Here is a 14024-nt window from a genome sequence, read left to right as displayed (position 1 = left end):
TGCCAAGTATTACTGTAAATAACATTAATAATGTTTTAACACTGTATTTTTGCATCCAAAGCTTGTTACAATAATTCAGTTATTGTGAAATCGATACATACAGGGTGGGCAAAAAGTAGACAAAAAGTTTTCTGACTAGATCATCCATTATATGCATATTCTTCAACACCAACCTGTATGATCATGAAAACCTATTGGATTTAAGCATTCCAGGTCGTGCAGATTAGTAAAATAAGAGAGTGCATGATCAAAGGAGCCCTGGGTAAGGTGAGGGCCCTAGGCAGTTCTATTCTATATTCTACTATTCCTTCTAGAATCTGGCAGTTGGTTTGGTAGATGAGTTTTAGCCCAGTTCCAACATGAAATAGTGCAACTAGCTCATGTAAATGATGCCACAAAATACCCTATTGGTAGCATCTAAGTGAAGCTCTGTATACATCATCGATCCAACCATGAACTCACCTACCCTGTCTATCAAGAGTCATTTTCATCAGTTCATAGTACCTTTGAAAACTATTGTCTTCAGGTATTTCTTGAACCAGTCTTGAATTAATTATCTTGAGTGATTGTCTGGTGTCAGCCTTTTTGTTTTACCTTGGGCATTTTGTGCGCTGAATACCTTGTTCTTCTGGACCCTTGATGTATGTTTCATTTCTGGAATGTGACAGCACTTCAAGGTAATAACTTTCTTTTAGTTTTACGTTCCATTCTTCTCAATGTTTGGCAGTTACATTTCTTGTGTCTCTGATGGCTTTGTAATGGTGAATTTGATACTTCTGTGCAAACGTGACCAACATCTTGGTGATAATAATTATGCACTCCTGATCCTGGGATCCTTAGATCGCACCCTCCCTTTTTATACAAATGTGCATACCTGGAATGCTTAAATCCCCCCAAAAAATGTCAAGTTCATAAAAGGTCTGTGTTGGAAAATATGCATAATACAGTCCCACCAGGAAATCGCGGGCATTTTCTCAAAAAATCGCGGTCGGAATTGCCAGATGGTGCACGAGGATTTCCAGAAAATCGCGATAAAAGTTGCGGAGCTTCTTACTGTGTTGTTGCGATTTTGTTGCGGCATGAAGTGAAAGGTGCGATTTTTGTTGCGATTAATGTGTTTCCCCACGCTTGAAAGTAAAGCACACTGCCACATTCCAGTCCTATGGAGTTTTTATATTATTTCCATTTTTATATTATAATTTTGGTCCTTAAGCAAAGCAGGGAAGCGGCCAGGGCGAGTTTTTAGCCAGAATGTCGTCGTGGAAAGTTCCATCTCTTTCATGCTGCCATTACGACACCCTTCATTACAATGCTGTTTATGGCCGTTTGACTCTGTTTTAAATGTCATCACCGTTTCAAATTGTAAGCATACAAACTTCGTATCATATCGATATCCATTCCTTACTTAAACAGTGGATACATAATTAACTATAAGTAGGCGGGCGGAATTGGGCATGTCCACCCAGTTGAAGAGGGTGCGTGACATGAACTCTTGTGACTGAAATCCTGGTAATGTGAGTCGTCTACACATAGCCAGCCTGTGTCGGCGTTTAATTTTCAAGCTTGTCAAAAGCAACACAAATAAAAGCAGAGGGAGGGGTCGCTTTCGAAAGAAGGCATAGGCTTAGGTTTTTTTTTGTTCTCCCGCGCCGTCAGCCGGCTTTAAATTAACGGCTGATGATCATCATTCAATGTAACGAGGATGGAGTTCACAGATTTCCTGTTGTGAAGGGTGCTTGCTGAATAATGCTCAGAAATTATATTAATTTTGGTGCTCTTGTGAATATAAAAGACGACGAGATTGTTATCTATAAAACACCACGTCTCCTGCAGAACGGAGGTCTCAGCTGTCAATCAATACCATCAATCGCAAGGAAGAGAGAAGGAGAGGGAGAGAGATTCCAACTTACTCCCACAGCTTTCCAACGTGTCTGTTCTGGTTTTATTTATGTTCAGTGTTCCTTGACCGTTTGACCGCGCCAGAATAAACGAAAGTGATTTGACGACACGGTCACCACGGTCACCAGTGCTCGTATCCAGCCATAGCCCAATTTGCGCGAAAGAGATTACTATAGCCTATCGGCCAGGCAAGATATTAGGCTACTATATCGGCCAGGCACGCACGCGGCATTCACAATGAAGGATGGAAATTACTCCTTTGTTGTGGACAAGGCATTTGCGCATCTCAATTCGGGGGGAAAATGTTGCCTTCTGCATGCGCACAAGTCAAACACCAAAGTGGTCCAGCAGGTGTGGACCGCTTTAGAATAAAAAAAAAAAACACATCTTGTTGTAGGAGCCCTATACTTGGCGTAATGTAGATGACTGTCATGAAGTGTTAATTATATATTTATGTAGGCCTAGCACATTTTAAAAATGTAGGCCTATTGGTTATGCCAGACTAGTCATACATTTTCCCTCCTGTGACCATGCGAGCAGACGCGCAATGAGAACATGGCGTTTCCTACATTCGTATTTATTAGTTTTTTCCCCCTCACCAACTTTGTACATGCATAGTAAAGTGCTGGGACTGATTGCTATGTTACTTTTTTATTGTATTTTTTATTGCATTATCCTTTTTGAAAGGAAGTTTGTCGACGTCAGTGAAGTCAGCGCAACATGGATTGGTTCAAAGTGTTCAAAGTTGCGGGAAATCGCAGTGATTGGTTAAAGTTGCGCTCTCGCGCAGAATTCGCGGGAATTCATTGAAGTTGCGAAAAACGACGCGATCGCACCATCGCGATTTCCTGGAGGGACTGATAATAAAAAAATGATAATATGGTCAAAAAACTTCTTTGCCTAATAATTCTGCACACAGTGTTGTTGCTACCAGCCTGATCTCCAAAAATTCTGTGCTCCTGGACACGGATGTTAAGGACACAAAATCCGTGTCCAGGAGCACGGATTTTGCCAAAATTCTGTGCGCCTGGACACGGAATTGTTTTCCGTGATGGGCACATGGAAGTGTTTTCCATATACTCACAGCACTGTGTTAACTCTGTCATTAGAAAATACATAACAAATGCTAATCCTAAGCAAAATAATGCTATAGAAATTTAAGTTGTGCCCTGACCAAAACATTTCCTAACCTTAACCTGTCATTAAAGACATATTTTTGAGAAATACCTTTTCCAGTTGGTTGATAGGCTATCAAATTCATATAATGAATGAAAGAATACTAGCTGTGCCCAGACCAAAACAATCCCTAACCCTAACCTGTCAGTAAGAAATGTTTTTTTTTTTAGATTTTTCTTTTGACTGAGGTCAAAGACTGTGGAAACATAGAGCTGTGGGAGTATAAAGAGAGCACTTCTGTGTGTCCATAACGGAAATCAATTCCGTGTCCAGGAGCACGGAAAACAAGTCTGTGTCCAGGAGCACGGAATTTTGGCAAAATCCGTGCTCCTGGACACGGATTTCGTGTCCTTAACATCCGTGTCCAGGAGCACGGAATTTTTGGAGATCATGTTGGTTGCTACACACATCAAATAACCTACCAAGAAAAAACACCAAACATTAAATCCCCATGCCAACAGTTGCCCCATGCCAACAACCAAAAGTTCCCTCCACCGTTTCAGACCAGTGAATGACCAAAGACATGTGGGTCAGAGAAGCCTACAGTAGGCCCGACAGTTCCCCCTCAGGACCTTGGTGCCGTTTAAACAAAACCAGGTATTTTGAAAAAAAGAACATTGTTCTTCCCTGCCTTTAAAAAAATATCTTCGTTCACACCATCGGCAAATCTGTAAATATGCTGCCAAGAGCCGTCATACGTTAAGCCTGAGTGGCATTCAAGTCTGCGTTTTTATCAGTTTATTCAAACATCTATCCAGATTGTTTATAATTTTTTTTTTTTTTTTTAATTAAAAAAAATTATCTACACTTTTGCGGGAGGTTTAAGGAAGATTCATGTTCCGGGGAAAAACTTCTGTTTGTGTGTAAACAAAAGGCAAAAACAAAGGGAAAGGTCTTCCATTTTTTTAAATACCAGGGTATGTATAAACGGCCACCTAGATTGTTGATGACCAGCCAGCTGTCAAATCTAGGCACATGGGTGGATGTTTTCTTGGATGTGAAGGACTGTTGGTAAGTCATCAATAGTGTCTAAAGAGCTACTTCAACAAAACGTAAAGGGAGCAATAAAAACAGTGAGGGTCACCAGCAATGTACGATGCGCTCAGCACAACCCTTTAAAACACCACAGAGCCCATATCAGGCCAAATTGGACAGAACGGAAGGAAACAGGAATGTACAGAGTACGAAGGGAGATTTCGTGTGAAAAATATATATGTTGGAGGTGTGTGCGTAGAGAGAGAGAAAGAGACAAAGAGAAAGAGAGAGGGAGAGGGAGAGAGAGACAGAAAGAGACATAGAAAGAGAGAGGGAGGGTGAGATTGGAAACTTACATGCTTTCCCTTATCCTGCAACAGCTTCAGGTTCACCTTGCACTGTTCCAGCTCTGCGTTAATGGACAATTTCTCTTGTTCGGTCCTCTCGTAACGCTGTCTCAAGTCAGACAGCTGCAACTGAGTGTCTTCATACTACAAGGATACAAGGATGGACAATACATTAGGGATAATGAGAGAGAGAGAGAGAGAGAGAGAGAGAGAGAGAGAGAGAGAGAGAGAGAGAGAGAGAAAGAGAGAGAGAGAGAGAGAGAGAGAGAGGAGAGAGATAGAAGAGAGAGAGGGAGAGGAGAGAGATAGAAGAGAGAGAGGGAGAGAGAGAGAGAGAGAGAGAGAGAGAGAGAGAGAGAGAGAGAGAGAGAGAGAATTGCTCGTTCGGTCCTCTCGTATCATTGTCTCAATTCGGACAGCTGCAACTGAGTCTCTTCATACTACAAGGTCTCACAAAGTCAAATAAAATGCGAGCGACAGACACAAATTAACAATAGTAATATAATAACAATAACAGTTCATAACAATTATTGTATAATTTTAGTTCATAACACAAAAATGACTAGAAATGAACTCAGAGTGCAGACCTCCGCCAAGGAAGCTGTTTGATAAAACATTTGACCATGTTATTAGCCAGGCTGCGCCCTCCTAGTGACGCAACACCTTCGGCGGCAGATCGAATCTCGATTGCAAGTCTATGATAATCAGGCAACTATGTTATAGCCTTTCTGCCTTGTTTTCGTTAAGTCTTTCTGCCTTGTTTTCGTGGAGTAAGAAACTAGAATGTCAAAATCCTCCCTATCCTGCAATTGTGAAGAATCCTTAAAAACAATTCGTGATCCGGATCACCACCAAAATGTAATCACTTTTTGCCTGTGTTATTTCCAAAAACTCCACATAGCGCATGTTTTTTGACAGGTTTCTTCAGTGCATTCATATCTAATCTATAAGAAGAAAAGGATGAGAAACTTTGTATTTTCTGAATAAAAACAAAATACTGCCATTTTCAAAACATTCAATCCATAAATATGATGCAGTGCATCCGGAAAGTATTCACAGCGCTTCACTTTTTCTGCATTTTATTATGTTACAGCCTTATTCCAAATTGTATTAAATTAATCTCGGTCCTCAAAATGTAACATAAATACCTCATTAAGACCATGTGAAAAAAATAGTTCTTGAGAGTTTTTGAAAATGTATTGAAGTTAAAACAACAAAGAAATCATATTTACATTAGTATTCACAGCCTTTGCTTAATACTTTGTAGAACCACCTTTGGCAGCAACTACATTCATTTTTTCATTTCGAAATTTCAACCTTTCTTTACATTGAATTTTTACATTTTGAGTCTGCACCTGGCTAAAATAGATGTGGGTGTGAGTTTTGAATGAAATCCTATGGAGAGTATCATGATCTGCTTCTGTGGTCACAGTGCATGTTGCATGTTGACATGCATGCTTCTTTAGGTGCAATTCAGATTTCCAATGTCGACTGCATTCATACATCCCCAAACCATGTCAGTCCCACTACCATGCTTGACTAGCCAGATGATGCACTTTTTTTTGTAAAATTCACTTGTTTACCACCACTGTTTCCTACGGCTGTTCTCAAAAAGCAACATATTCCTGCCCGTTGTTCATCTGCACTGTTGGAGTGAATAAGTTAAGCTTTACTGCAACACCTCAAAGAACACTTGCTAGTGAAAGACTGTAGAGCTATGCTCTTGTCTGTGCTTCAGCGTGGTTGACCTTATAAAACAAAACCTTTGTTTTCGAGCTTGTTTATTGCTGAAACCTAACCGATTACTTTAATCTTTCAGTTTGGCCCCAGCGGTTAGCATTGGCTGCATTTTTTGCTAAAAGGTTCAAAATAAGCAAACTCCATAAGCTAATGCCGAGGTATTTCCTAGAATGGCTCATCGTGTCGCATTAGAAAACTCGCTAGTAATTTAAGTCACGTGATTAGCTTTTCGATCACCGTGTTATTGCCCATACAGATCAGACTATTTTTAGCCAATATCGGCCCACCATGATCAGCAGCCGATTGATCGGTGTAACACTAGTGACGGTCATGTTAGACTATGAGTGGCGAATCCATGAAGAATCTGTCCCCATGTCTCAATCCACGCGTGTACCTCTCTTTGTAAGCTCTTAGTGTGACTGTCAGCCTGGGCAAGCTGACTCCGCAGCATGCTGGCGTCCTGGAGATGCTGATCCTGCATGCAGCCCAGGCGGCTCTGCAGGTCTCCCTGGGTCTTCTCCAGGGCATTCAGACTGCAGCTAAGAGTTGCACTCTCCTCCCGCGAACTGCAAAATAAAATGCACACAAACACACTGTAGTTATATGGCAAAGGTAAAGTCGCCTCTAGACACATACACAATGGTTGGGTTACGTGGTTTTCAGCACCACTGATAAATGAGTAAGGATTTTACCCCAGTTCAAAATTTTGCCAAAAGTTTGAATGAAAAAGTGTGTCCAAACTTTTGGCCTATACTGTATGTGATGGTACTGTATGTGATTGGTTTTTGATGACGCTCAGACCTTGTAGATTTCATTGATATGAACCACATAACCATTTTACTCACTAAGACAACTCATTTAACCATTATATGGCTTTATAAATGGCACAGTTCTTTTTACCCTTTTAAAAAACATGCCTCTTCAATTAAATCTTGCACACAGACGCAATTCTCTTTTCTGCCATACTATGGTGCTCTCGTCCCGCTTGCATCTTCCAGTCCAGAGATATTCACAACTCTTGTGAAGTTGTCAGTCAAACTGAACATTTCGATGTCTATAAAATCACACATTTTATTTTTAAGCGGGCTTGCAGAGCAAGGCCCGATTCTAGTAATCTTTAAGTCCGTTTATTATTGCTTCTCTTGTGCAGGGCAGTAAAATAGAAAATGGATCTCCTCCTAGGCCTCCGTGTCTCTTGTCCTTTTCCCGTTTTTGGCGATTTTGTGCAAGTTTGGGTCCCCATTGAAAACAATGGTAGAACCTTCATGAACCAAGGTTCAGCCACTCTAAAGATCAGTGTGTAGGAGGCTTTTTCGGTCATAAAACATCAACACTTTCACCTAGAAGTTTAGTTGAGATGTTGTTAGCGAGCTCTATGAGATGTCCCCAAACTGTGAAAGTTTCATCTCCCAACTCCCATTACTTTTTAGATGGCAGGTGTGTAAAAACGACAGGGCTTTTACATTGGTTTTCCCATTGAGTCTTGAAGTGCCTTTTTCAAGAGGTCAGCGCATGTTCCACAAGAGGTCCATTTGTGACTGAATGAAGTTTATAGGTTAAACGGTTCAAAGACTGTTAGAAAGATCACACGTATGACTCCAATCTGTGACCAGGACATGTGCCAATTCTTTTTAGTTTTTTTTACAACGATAATCTAAAGCCCTAGAAACGGTTTTGGATTCTGCCCTCTGCCTTAGAGCACCATCCTACCTGCCATAAACTCAATCAGAACTGGGGCAGCCAATATAGGGTTTCATCTCAACTGTCACTTTCTCTCAACATTCTATTCTTAACGAGCACCTGCAACTACAATTCTAGAAGTCTATTGTTCAGCTCTTCAATGCAATCTGATATTGTCTTGCTGGAATGTTTAAGACAGCCAGCTGCTTGGCTCAATGGGAATGCTGCTGGATTAGAGATATGGAGGTTGGGAGTTCGAATCCCACTCCGACCCATGTTGATTTTCAAAATGATATCATATGCAGTGTTCCTTAGCCAACTTAAAATACCATGCATGTCATTTAGTATCAATGGCAAAGGTGCTGGATTACAAATATGGAGGTTGGGAGTTCGAATCCCACTCGGACCCATGTTGATTTTCAAAATTATATCATATGCAGTGTTCCTTAGAAAATTTAAAATACCATGTATGTCATTTAGTATATCCCCAAAACGCGGAGCTACCACACTTTCAAGATGGCTGAATCGAAGATGGCTGAATTGTTTGGCCCATAACTTCTGACTGTTTTTTTTCCAACATTTCTTTTAGCTTTGTTTTCTCAATAGTAGTTTGTTTTTAATTTAGGGATAGAGATATCAAAAATAAAACTGCTCATCTCTGCCCCAAAAGGCAAGCCCGCTTCCAGCATTTTCTGTGAGAATGCAATCTAGTTTTACTAGTCCTTTTCATCCCAAAGGGAAAAGGATACGAGGGACATAAAAAACAACCACCAAACTGTTCATGAAATCAACATGTTTTCCCAAGAGGGACAGGTCCTTTCCAGGATGATCTGTCTGTCTGTCTGTGTCTGTGTCTCTGTGAGTGTGTCTGTTAGGGTGACCAGAAGTCCAGAAAAATTCGGGACAGTCCCGAATTTTAAGCTGCTTTTGCCTTGAATCCCGAATAAATTTAAAATGTCCCAAAAATTGTACTGCAGAAGAATACCAATATTTAGTCTGATAAACCTTAAAAACTATGCATGGAGATATTGAGTCCAATGCAATTGTTCTAAAAGAAGGTGACCGCGAGCTCATTGGAGGCTGCACGCGCTGCTCTTTTGTCAGTCTGTGGCTGGTTTTACACCGTTCTGTCAGCTTCCATCCTCGCAATCTATTGTTTATTTTTGACGTTCTAATGTCAGGCGCGCGAGTGCACTGACAAGCTAACTTTTGTGCTGACAGCAAGCTAATTTATTCCACCAAGCTAATTCATTTGGTGTACAAGTTTACAACAACCTTGCAGCGCAGAAGCCAATTGTTTTGACCCAAAACTCTGCCTAAAACATTTTGCTATCTGGGAGTGCAACGTGCAGCAGCTGCGAGGTTGCAGCCTGATCTCCAAAAATTCCGTGCTCCTGGACACGGATGTTAAGGACACGAAATCCGTGTCCAGGAGCACGGATTTTGCCAAAATTCCGTGCTCCTGGACACGGAATTGTTTTCCGTGCCCCTGGACACGGAATGATTTTCCGTGATGGGCACACGGAAGTGCTTTCGATAGGCATTACCACAGCACTGTGTAACTCTATCATTAGAAAATACATGCCAAATGTTAATCCTAAACAAAATAATGCTATAGCAACTTAAGTTGTGCCCTGACCAAAACATTCCCTAACCTTAACCTGTCATTAAAGACATATTTTTGAGAAATACATTTTCCAGTTGGTTGCTAGGCTATCAAATTCATATAATGAATGAAAGAAAACTAGCTGTGCCCAGACCAAAACAGTCCCTAACCCTAACCTGTCAGTAGGAAATGTTTTTTTTTGAGAAAAAATATTTGAAATCCAAATAAATGAAAAATCCTGAGAAAACACAAGACTGTGGAAACATAGAGCTGTGGGAGTAGCCTATAGAGAGAGCACTTCTCTGTGTCCATCACGGAAAACAATTCGGTGTCCAGAAGCACGGAAAACAATTCCGTGTCCAGGAGCACGGAATTTTGGTAAAATCCGTGCTCCTGGACACGGATTTTGTGCCCTTAAAATCCGTGTCTAGGAGCACAGAATTTTTGGAGATCGTGTTGGAGGTTGACACAGCATCGAAGGGGGGGGGGGGGGGGAACTATGCAGGCATCGCAGCTGTAGAGAAGAAGTTTAAGTAGAAGTAGGCTCCTACTGTAATGATCAATTAATTTCCTGACGCCCTTTCAATTATTCATGTTGACAGGACTTCTTTTTAGGCTATGCGAAGCTATACATTGAAAGGTCTGAATTTCATCGCTATAATGGCAATTCATTTTCAACTGAAAAAGAAACGTCCTGAATTTCAGCAAACCTCATCTGGTTACCCTTGTGTCTGTGTGAGTGTGAGTGTGAGTGTGAGTGTGAGTGTGAGTGTGAGTGTGAGTGTGTCTGTGTCCGTCAAGCTCACAGAGGTGGAATAGCTCGACTTGACTGGTCTTGACTGCCACACAATGTTGCAGAGCAAATGGGACTCAAGAAAATAGCTTTAAAAAGTTATATGGTACCCTCCAGGGGCTGTTAACCCATTGATGCTGGATGCTGTGTATACACAACATTGACCCAGGTGCCTGAAGCTGCATGGACGCAGCATTCAGGTTCATGAGATTTGAGATTTTTTCATTACAAATGTGGGTATGTTAGAGCTAAATGAACACATGCTAATGTAAGATGAGGGTCCAACTTTTAAAAAGCAACTTATTTCATGTTTTGAAATGCTTCTGAGGCTGATGTATTGTGGCAATAGGCAAAATATGTAGGCAAAAGGGGCTAAAATAAGCACACCAAGAGGTACGGGTCATTTCCCAGTCCTGCCCCATCTCTCTCCCACTCGTTTCATGTCATTTCTTCTCTGTCGCTGTCAAATACAGACAGAAAAAAAAACCCAAAATATATAACAGTGCCTATAAAAAGTCTACACACCCTTGTACAAATGCTAGGTTTTTGTTGTGTAAAAAAATGACAGAAAGAAACAATTTCACAACTGTTCCCACTTAAATCTTAACCATTATCCTGTAAAATGCAAGTGAAAAACAAAGTCAAACCTTTAAAGGGAAATAATATAATAAAAAACTTAAATTAACATGGTTGCCTAAATATGCACGCCATTAAACTAATACTTTGTTGCTGCACATTTGGCTTCTACTACAGCACTGTCTTTTTTGATGAGTCCATCAGCATGGCACACGTTGAAGTGGCAATATTTGTCCACTTCTCTTTGCATAAGCTTTCCAAAACTGACAGATTGCGAATGAGTCTCCTGTGTGCAGTCTTTCTCAGATCGTCCCACAGATATTAGTGGGATACAAGTCTGAACTCTGTCTGGGCCATTCCAAAACCTCAACCTTATTCTGGTGAAACCATTTTGCTGATTTAGGCGTGTGCCAAAGGTTATTGATGTTCTGAAAGATTAAGTTCCTCCACATCTTCATCTTTCTAACAGGGGGCCGAAGGTTTCGTGCCACTACCACGGCCCCTGAGGAACTTCATAATTCCCCTCCTCCCTGACTAAAGCAAAGTTCCAGCTGAAGAGCAACAATCACATAGATTCTGCCACCACCATGCTTCACTTTATGCATGGTGTTACCTTGGCGATGTAGAGTTGTTCTTGCTCCAAACATACCTTTTGGAGTTATGTCCAAAATGCTAAAGGGTCAAAGACGTCCAAAAAGGAACTGTCATTCAGTGTAACGGAAACCTTCTGCTGACTGTAACTGTAAAAAAACATGCTTTTTAAATTGTTTCAAGTGAATGGATGACAGCCAAGGCTTTCATGAATTCACTGGAAAAAAATAAAATAAAAAGAGTCATGTTTCTTACAGTTACAGTCAGTAGAAGGTATCCGTTACACTGAATGACAATTCCTTTTTGGACGTCTTTGACCCTAAACTAGGGTTTTATCAGACCATAGCACAGTTTCCCACATGCATCTACGAGATTACAGATGTCTTTGTACAAAATTTACTCCACCAATGTTGACATTTTTGGAACAAATTCTAAAGGTTATGTATGGCGCAAATCATCACCCTAGTAACACCATACTTAAAGTGAATTACCACAAGTACACATTTAAACGGTGAAACGAGTGAAACGGTCGCTCAAAAACTTCATTTTATTCTTTCTGAAGCTAATGACGGGTTGATTTGGCTTTCTGTGTTGAAATATTGTCATGTTGGCATGTCTAAACAATGGACTATGTGCAGTTTCAAGGCTGATGTGTGTCAAGTTTCCTCCAGTATTTTTCACAGGGCAATGTATTCATCATTCTGCGAGTATGGACCAAAAGTATAGTGCATTTGTAATTCAAATGTCCCCATGACATCAGTGGTCCATGACCATGTTTCACAGAAGGGATGGTGTAACTTTCATCATAGGCTCCGTTGACTGTTCTACAAATGGTACTGTGGCTGAAAAAAGTTCCACATTGATCTCATTTTTCCAAATGACTTTGTCACAGGCATTCTGATGCTTCTCACTATGCTATTTGGTGTATCATATGCAAAATAACATGTTTGCATTTTTGTAGTAATGGCTTTCTCCTGGCAACCCATCTTTCCTCAAGTGCCTCTTTGCTGTACAGTTTAAAACATTTTTTCATGTTGTCCTATATTTCACCTGAAGTTATTTTTTTGTTGTCCTATGCCTCCTGAACAATTTCCCTTGCAATGATCATTGCAATGCAATGAATCCCTTGCCCAATGGCTTGATTCCAACCAAACACCCTCATATTGCATTTCTGAATTGAAATTCCAACAGTGCCAACATGACAATATTTTGACACAGAAAGCCAAATCAACCAGTCATTAGCTTCAGAAAGAATAAAATGAAGGTTTTTGAGCGACCATCTCACTCTCCTGATCTCAACATCATTGAGCCACTCAGGGGAAACCTCAAATGTGAGGTTCCAGCAAGACACCCAAAGATATTATAGGAAACAACCATTCTGCCAGGAAGAATGTGCTGTTTTGTCATCTGAGAAAATTAAGAGCCTTATCCACAACTACCACAAACAATTTAGAGCGGTCCTTGATGTTAAACAGGGCCATATTCAGCATCAGAAACTAGGGTATGTAAACTTTTGAACAGGGTAATTTTGGTAGTTTGGGTTGTGATCATGCTTTTGAAAGAGTAAACACAGAAGATTGCTAATAAATGTCTTAGGCCAGTCACTAGCAATGAGTGAAAAAAAAGGTTTTCTGCAATCCTTCATATTTTGTGAGAAATGGCAGAGAAAGCGTATATTCTGCTGGGGTATGTAAACATATGAGCACCACTGTAAATGGCTTCACCAGAGTGGAGTATGGTTGAGGTTTTGGAATGGCTCAAACAGAGTTCAGACCTGTATCCCATCGAACATCAGTTTGGTGAACTGAGGAGAGGACTGTGCATGGGAGACACACTCGCAATCTATGTTTTGGAGGGCTTTTGCAAAGAGGAGCGAACGAATATTGCCACATCAACGTGTGCTATGCTGACTCTTACCCAAGAAAGACTGAGTGCTGTAATACAAGCCAGATGTGCTGCAACACAGTATTCGTTCAAGGGTGTGTATATTTATGCAGTTAATATGGGGTTTTTATTTTGTATTTTTTCCCTTCAAAGCTTTGAGTTTGTTTCTCAATTGCATTGTTCAGCTTAATAGTTTAGATTAAAGCTGGAAAAAGTTGTACACTTATTTGTCTTTCTGTCATTTTTTACATAACAAAAACCTGGAATTTGAAGAGGGGTGTGTAGACTTTTGAGACCCACTGTATTTGGGGGGGGACGGGGACGGGGGGACTTGGATGTGTTGCTGTTTGTAAATACAAGATGGAAGGCTTTACCATAATGGTTCTGATGCCAGAGCTAAAACATTACAATAATGATTGTGTGCTTTAAGACTGCATGTTGAGTGTGGATGTGTTGCAGCTTGTAAGTACAGAATGGAGGCCTACGTAAAGTGTGTTGCAGCTTTCATGTATGGGATGGGGGCCCACCTGTCCAGCTCTGTTTCCAGCCGCTGGAGCCTCGTCATCAGAGAAACTTTCTCAGAGCGCAGACCCTCACATTCCTTCTGCAGGCTGCTATACTCCTGCTGAAGCTTCTCCAACTCACCTGCATACAAACATTACATTAAAATACATTACATTACACTTACTATACAACCCTCTAGAATGTTGGGAGAGTTTCCATTCACTTTCAAGAAGTCCAACACTTTCTAACACTT

The 14024-nt window shown here is 40.7% G+C and overlaps 1 protein-coding gene across 4 annotated transcripts in view; it reads right to left on the bottom strand.

Moving 5' to 3' along the window:
* slmapa (sarcolemma associated protein a) overlaps positions 1 to 14024 on the bottom strand; it is a 72053-nt gene that overhangs the window by 3793 nt on the left and 54236 nt on the right. For all 4 annotated transcript variants that reach the window (XM_063216172.1, XM_063216175.1, XM_063216173.1 and 1 more), the window contains 3 exons: positions 13795 to 13912; positions 6532 to 6703; positions 4407 to 4541 (listed from right to left, as the gene is read on the bottom strand). In XM_063216172.1, the coding sequence (XP_063072242.1) occupies positions 4407 to 4541; positions 6532 to 6703; positions 13795 to 13912 (425 nt within the window). The remainder of the gene's footprint in view (positions 1 to 4406; positions 4542 to 6531; positions 6704 to 13794; positions 13913 to 14024) is intronic.

The sequence above is a fragment of the Engraulis encrasicolus genome, chromosome 14, assembly GCF_034702125.1.
Source record: "Engraulis encrasicolus isolate BLACKSEA-1 chromosome 14, IST_EnEncr_1.0, whole genome shotgun sequence".
NCBI classification, from domain to species: Eukaryota; Metazoa; Chordata; class Actinopteri; order Clupeiformes; family Engraulidae; genus Engraulis; species Engraulis encrasicolus.
The sequence above is the reverse complement of the archived record's forward strand: the minus strand, read 5'-3'. Positions and strand labels throughout refer to the sequence as shown.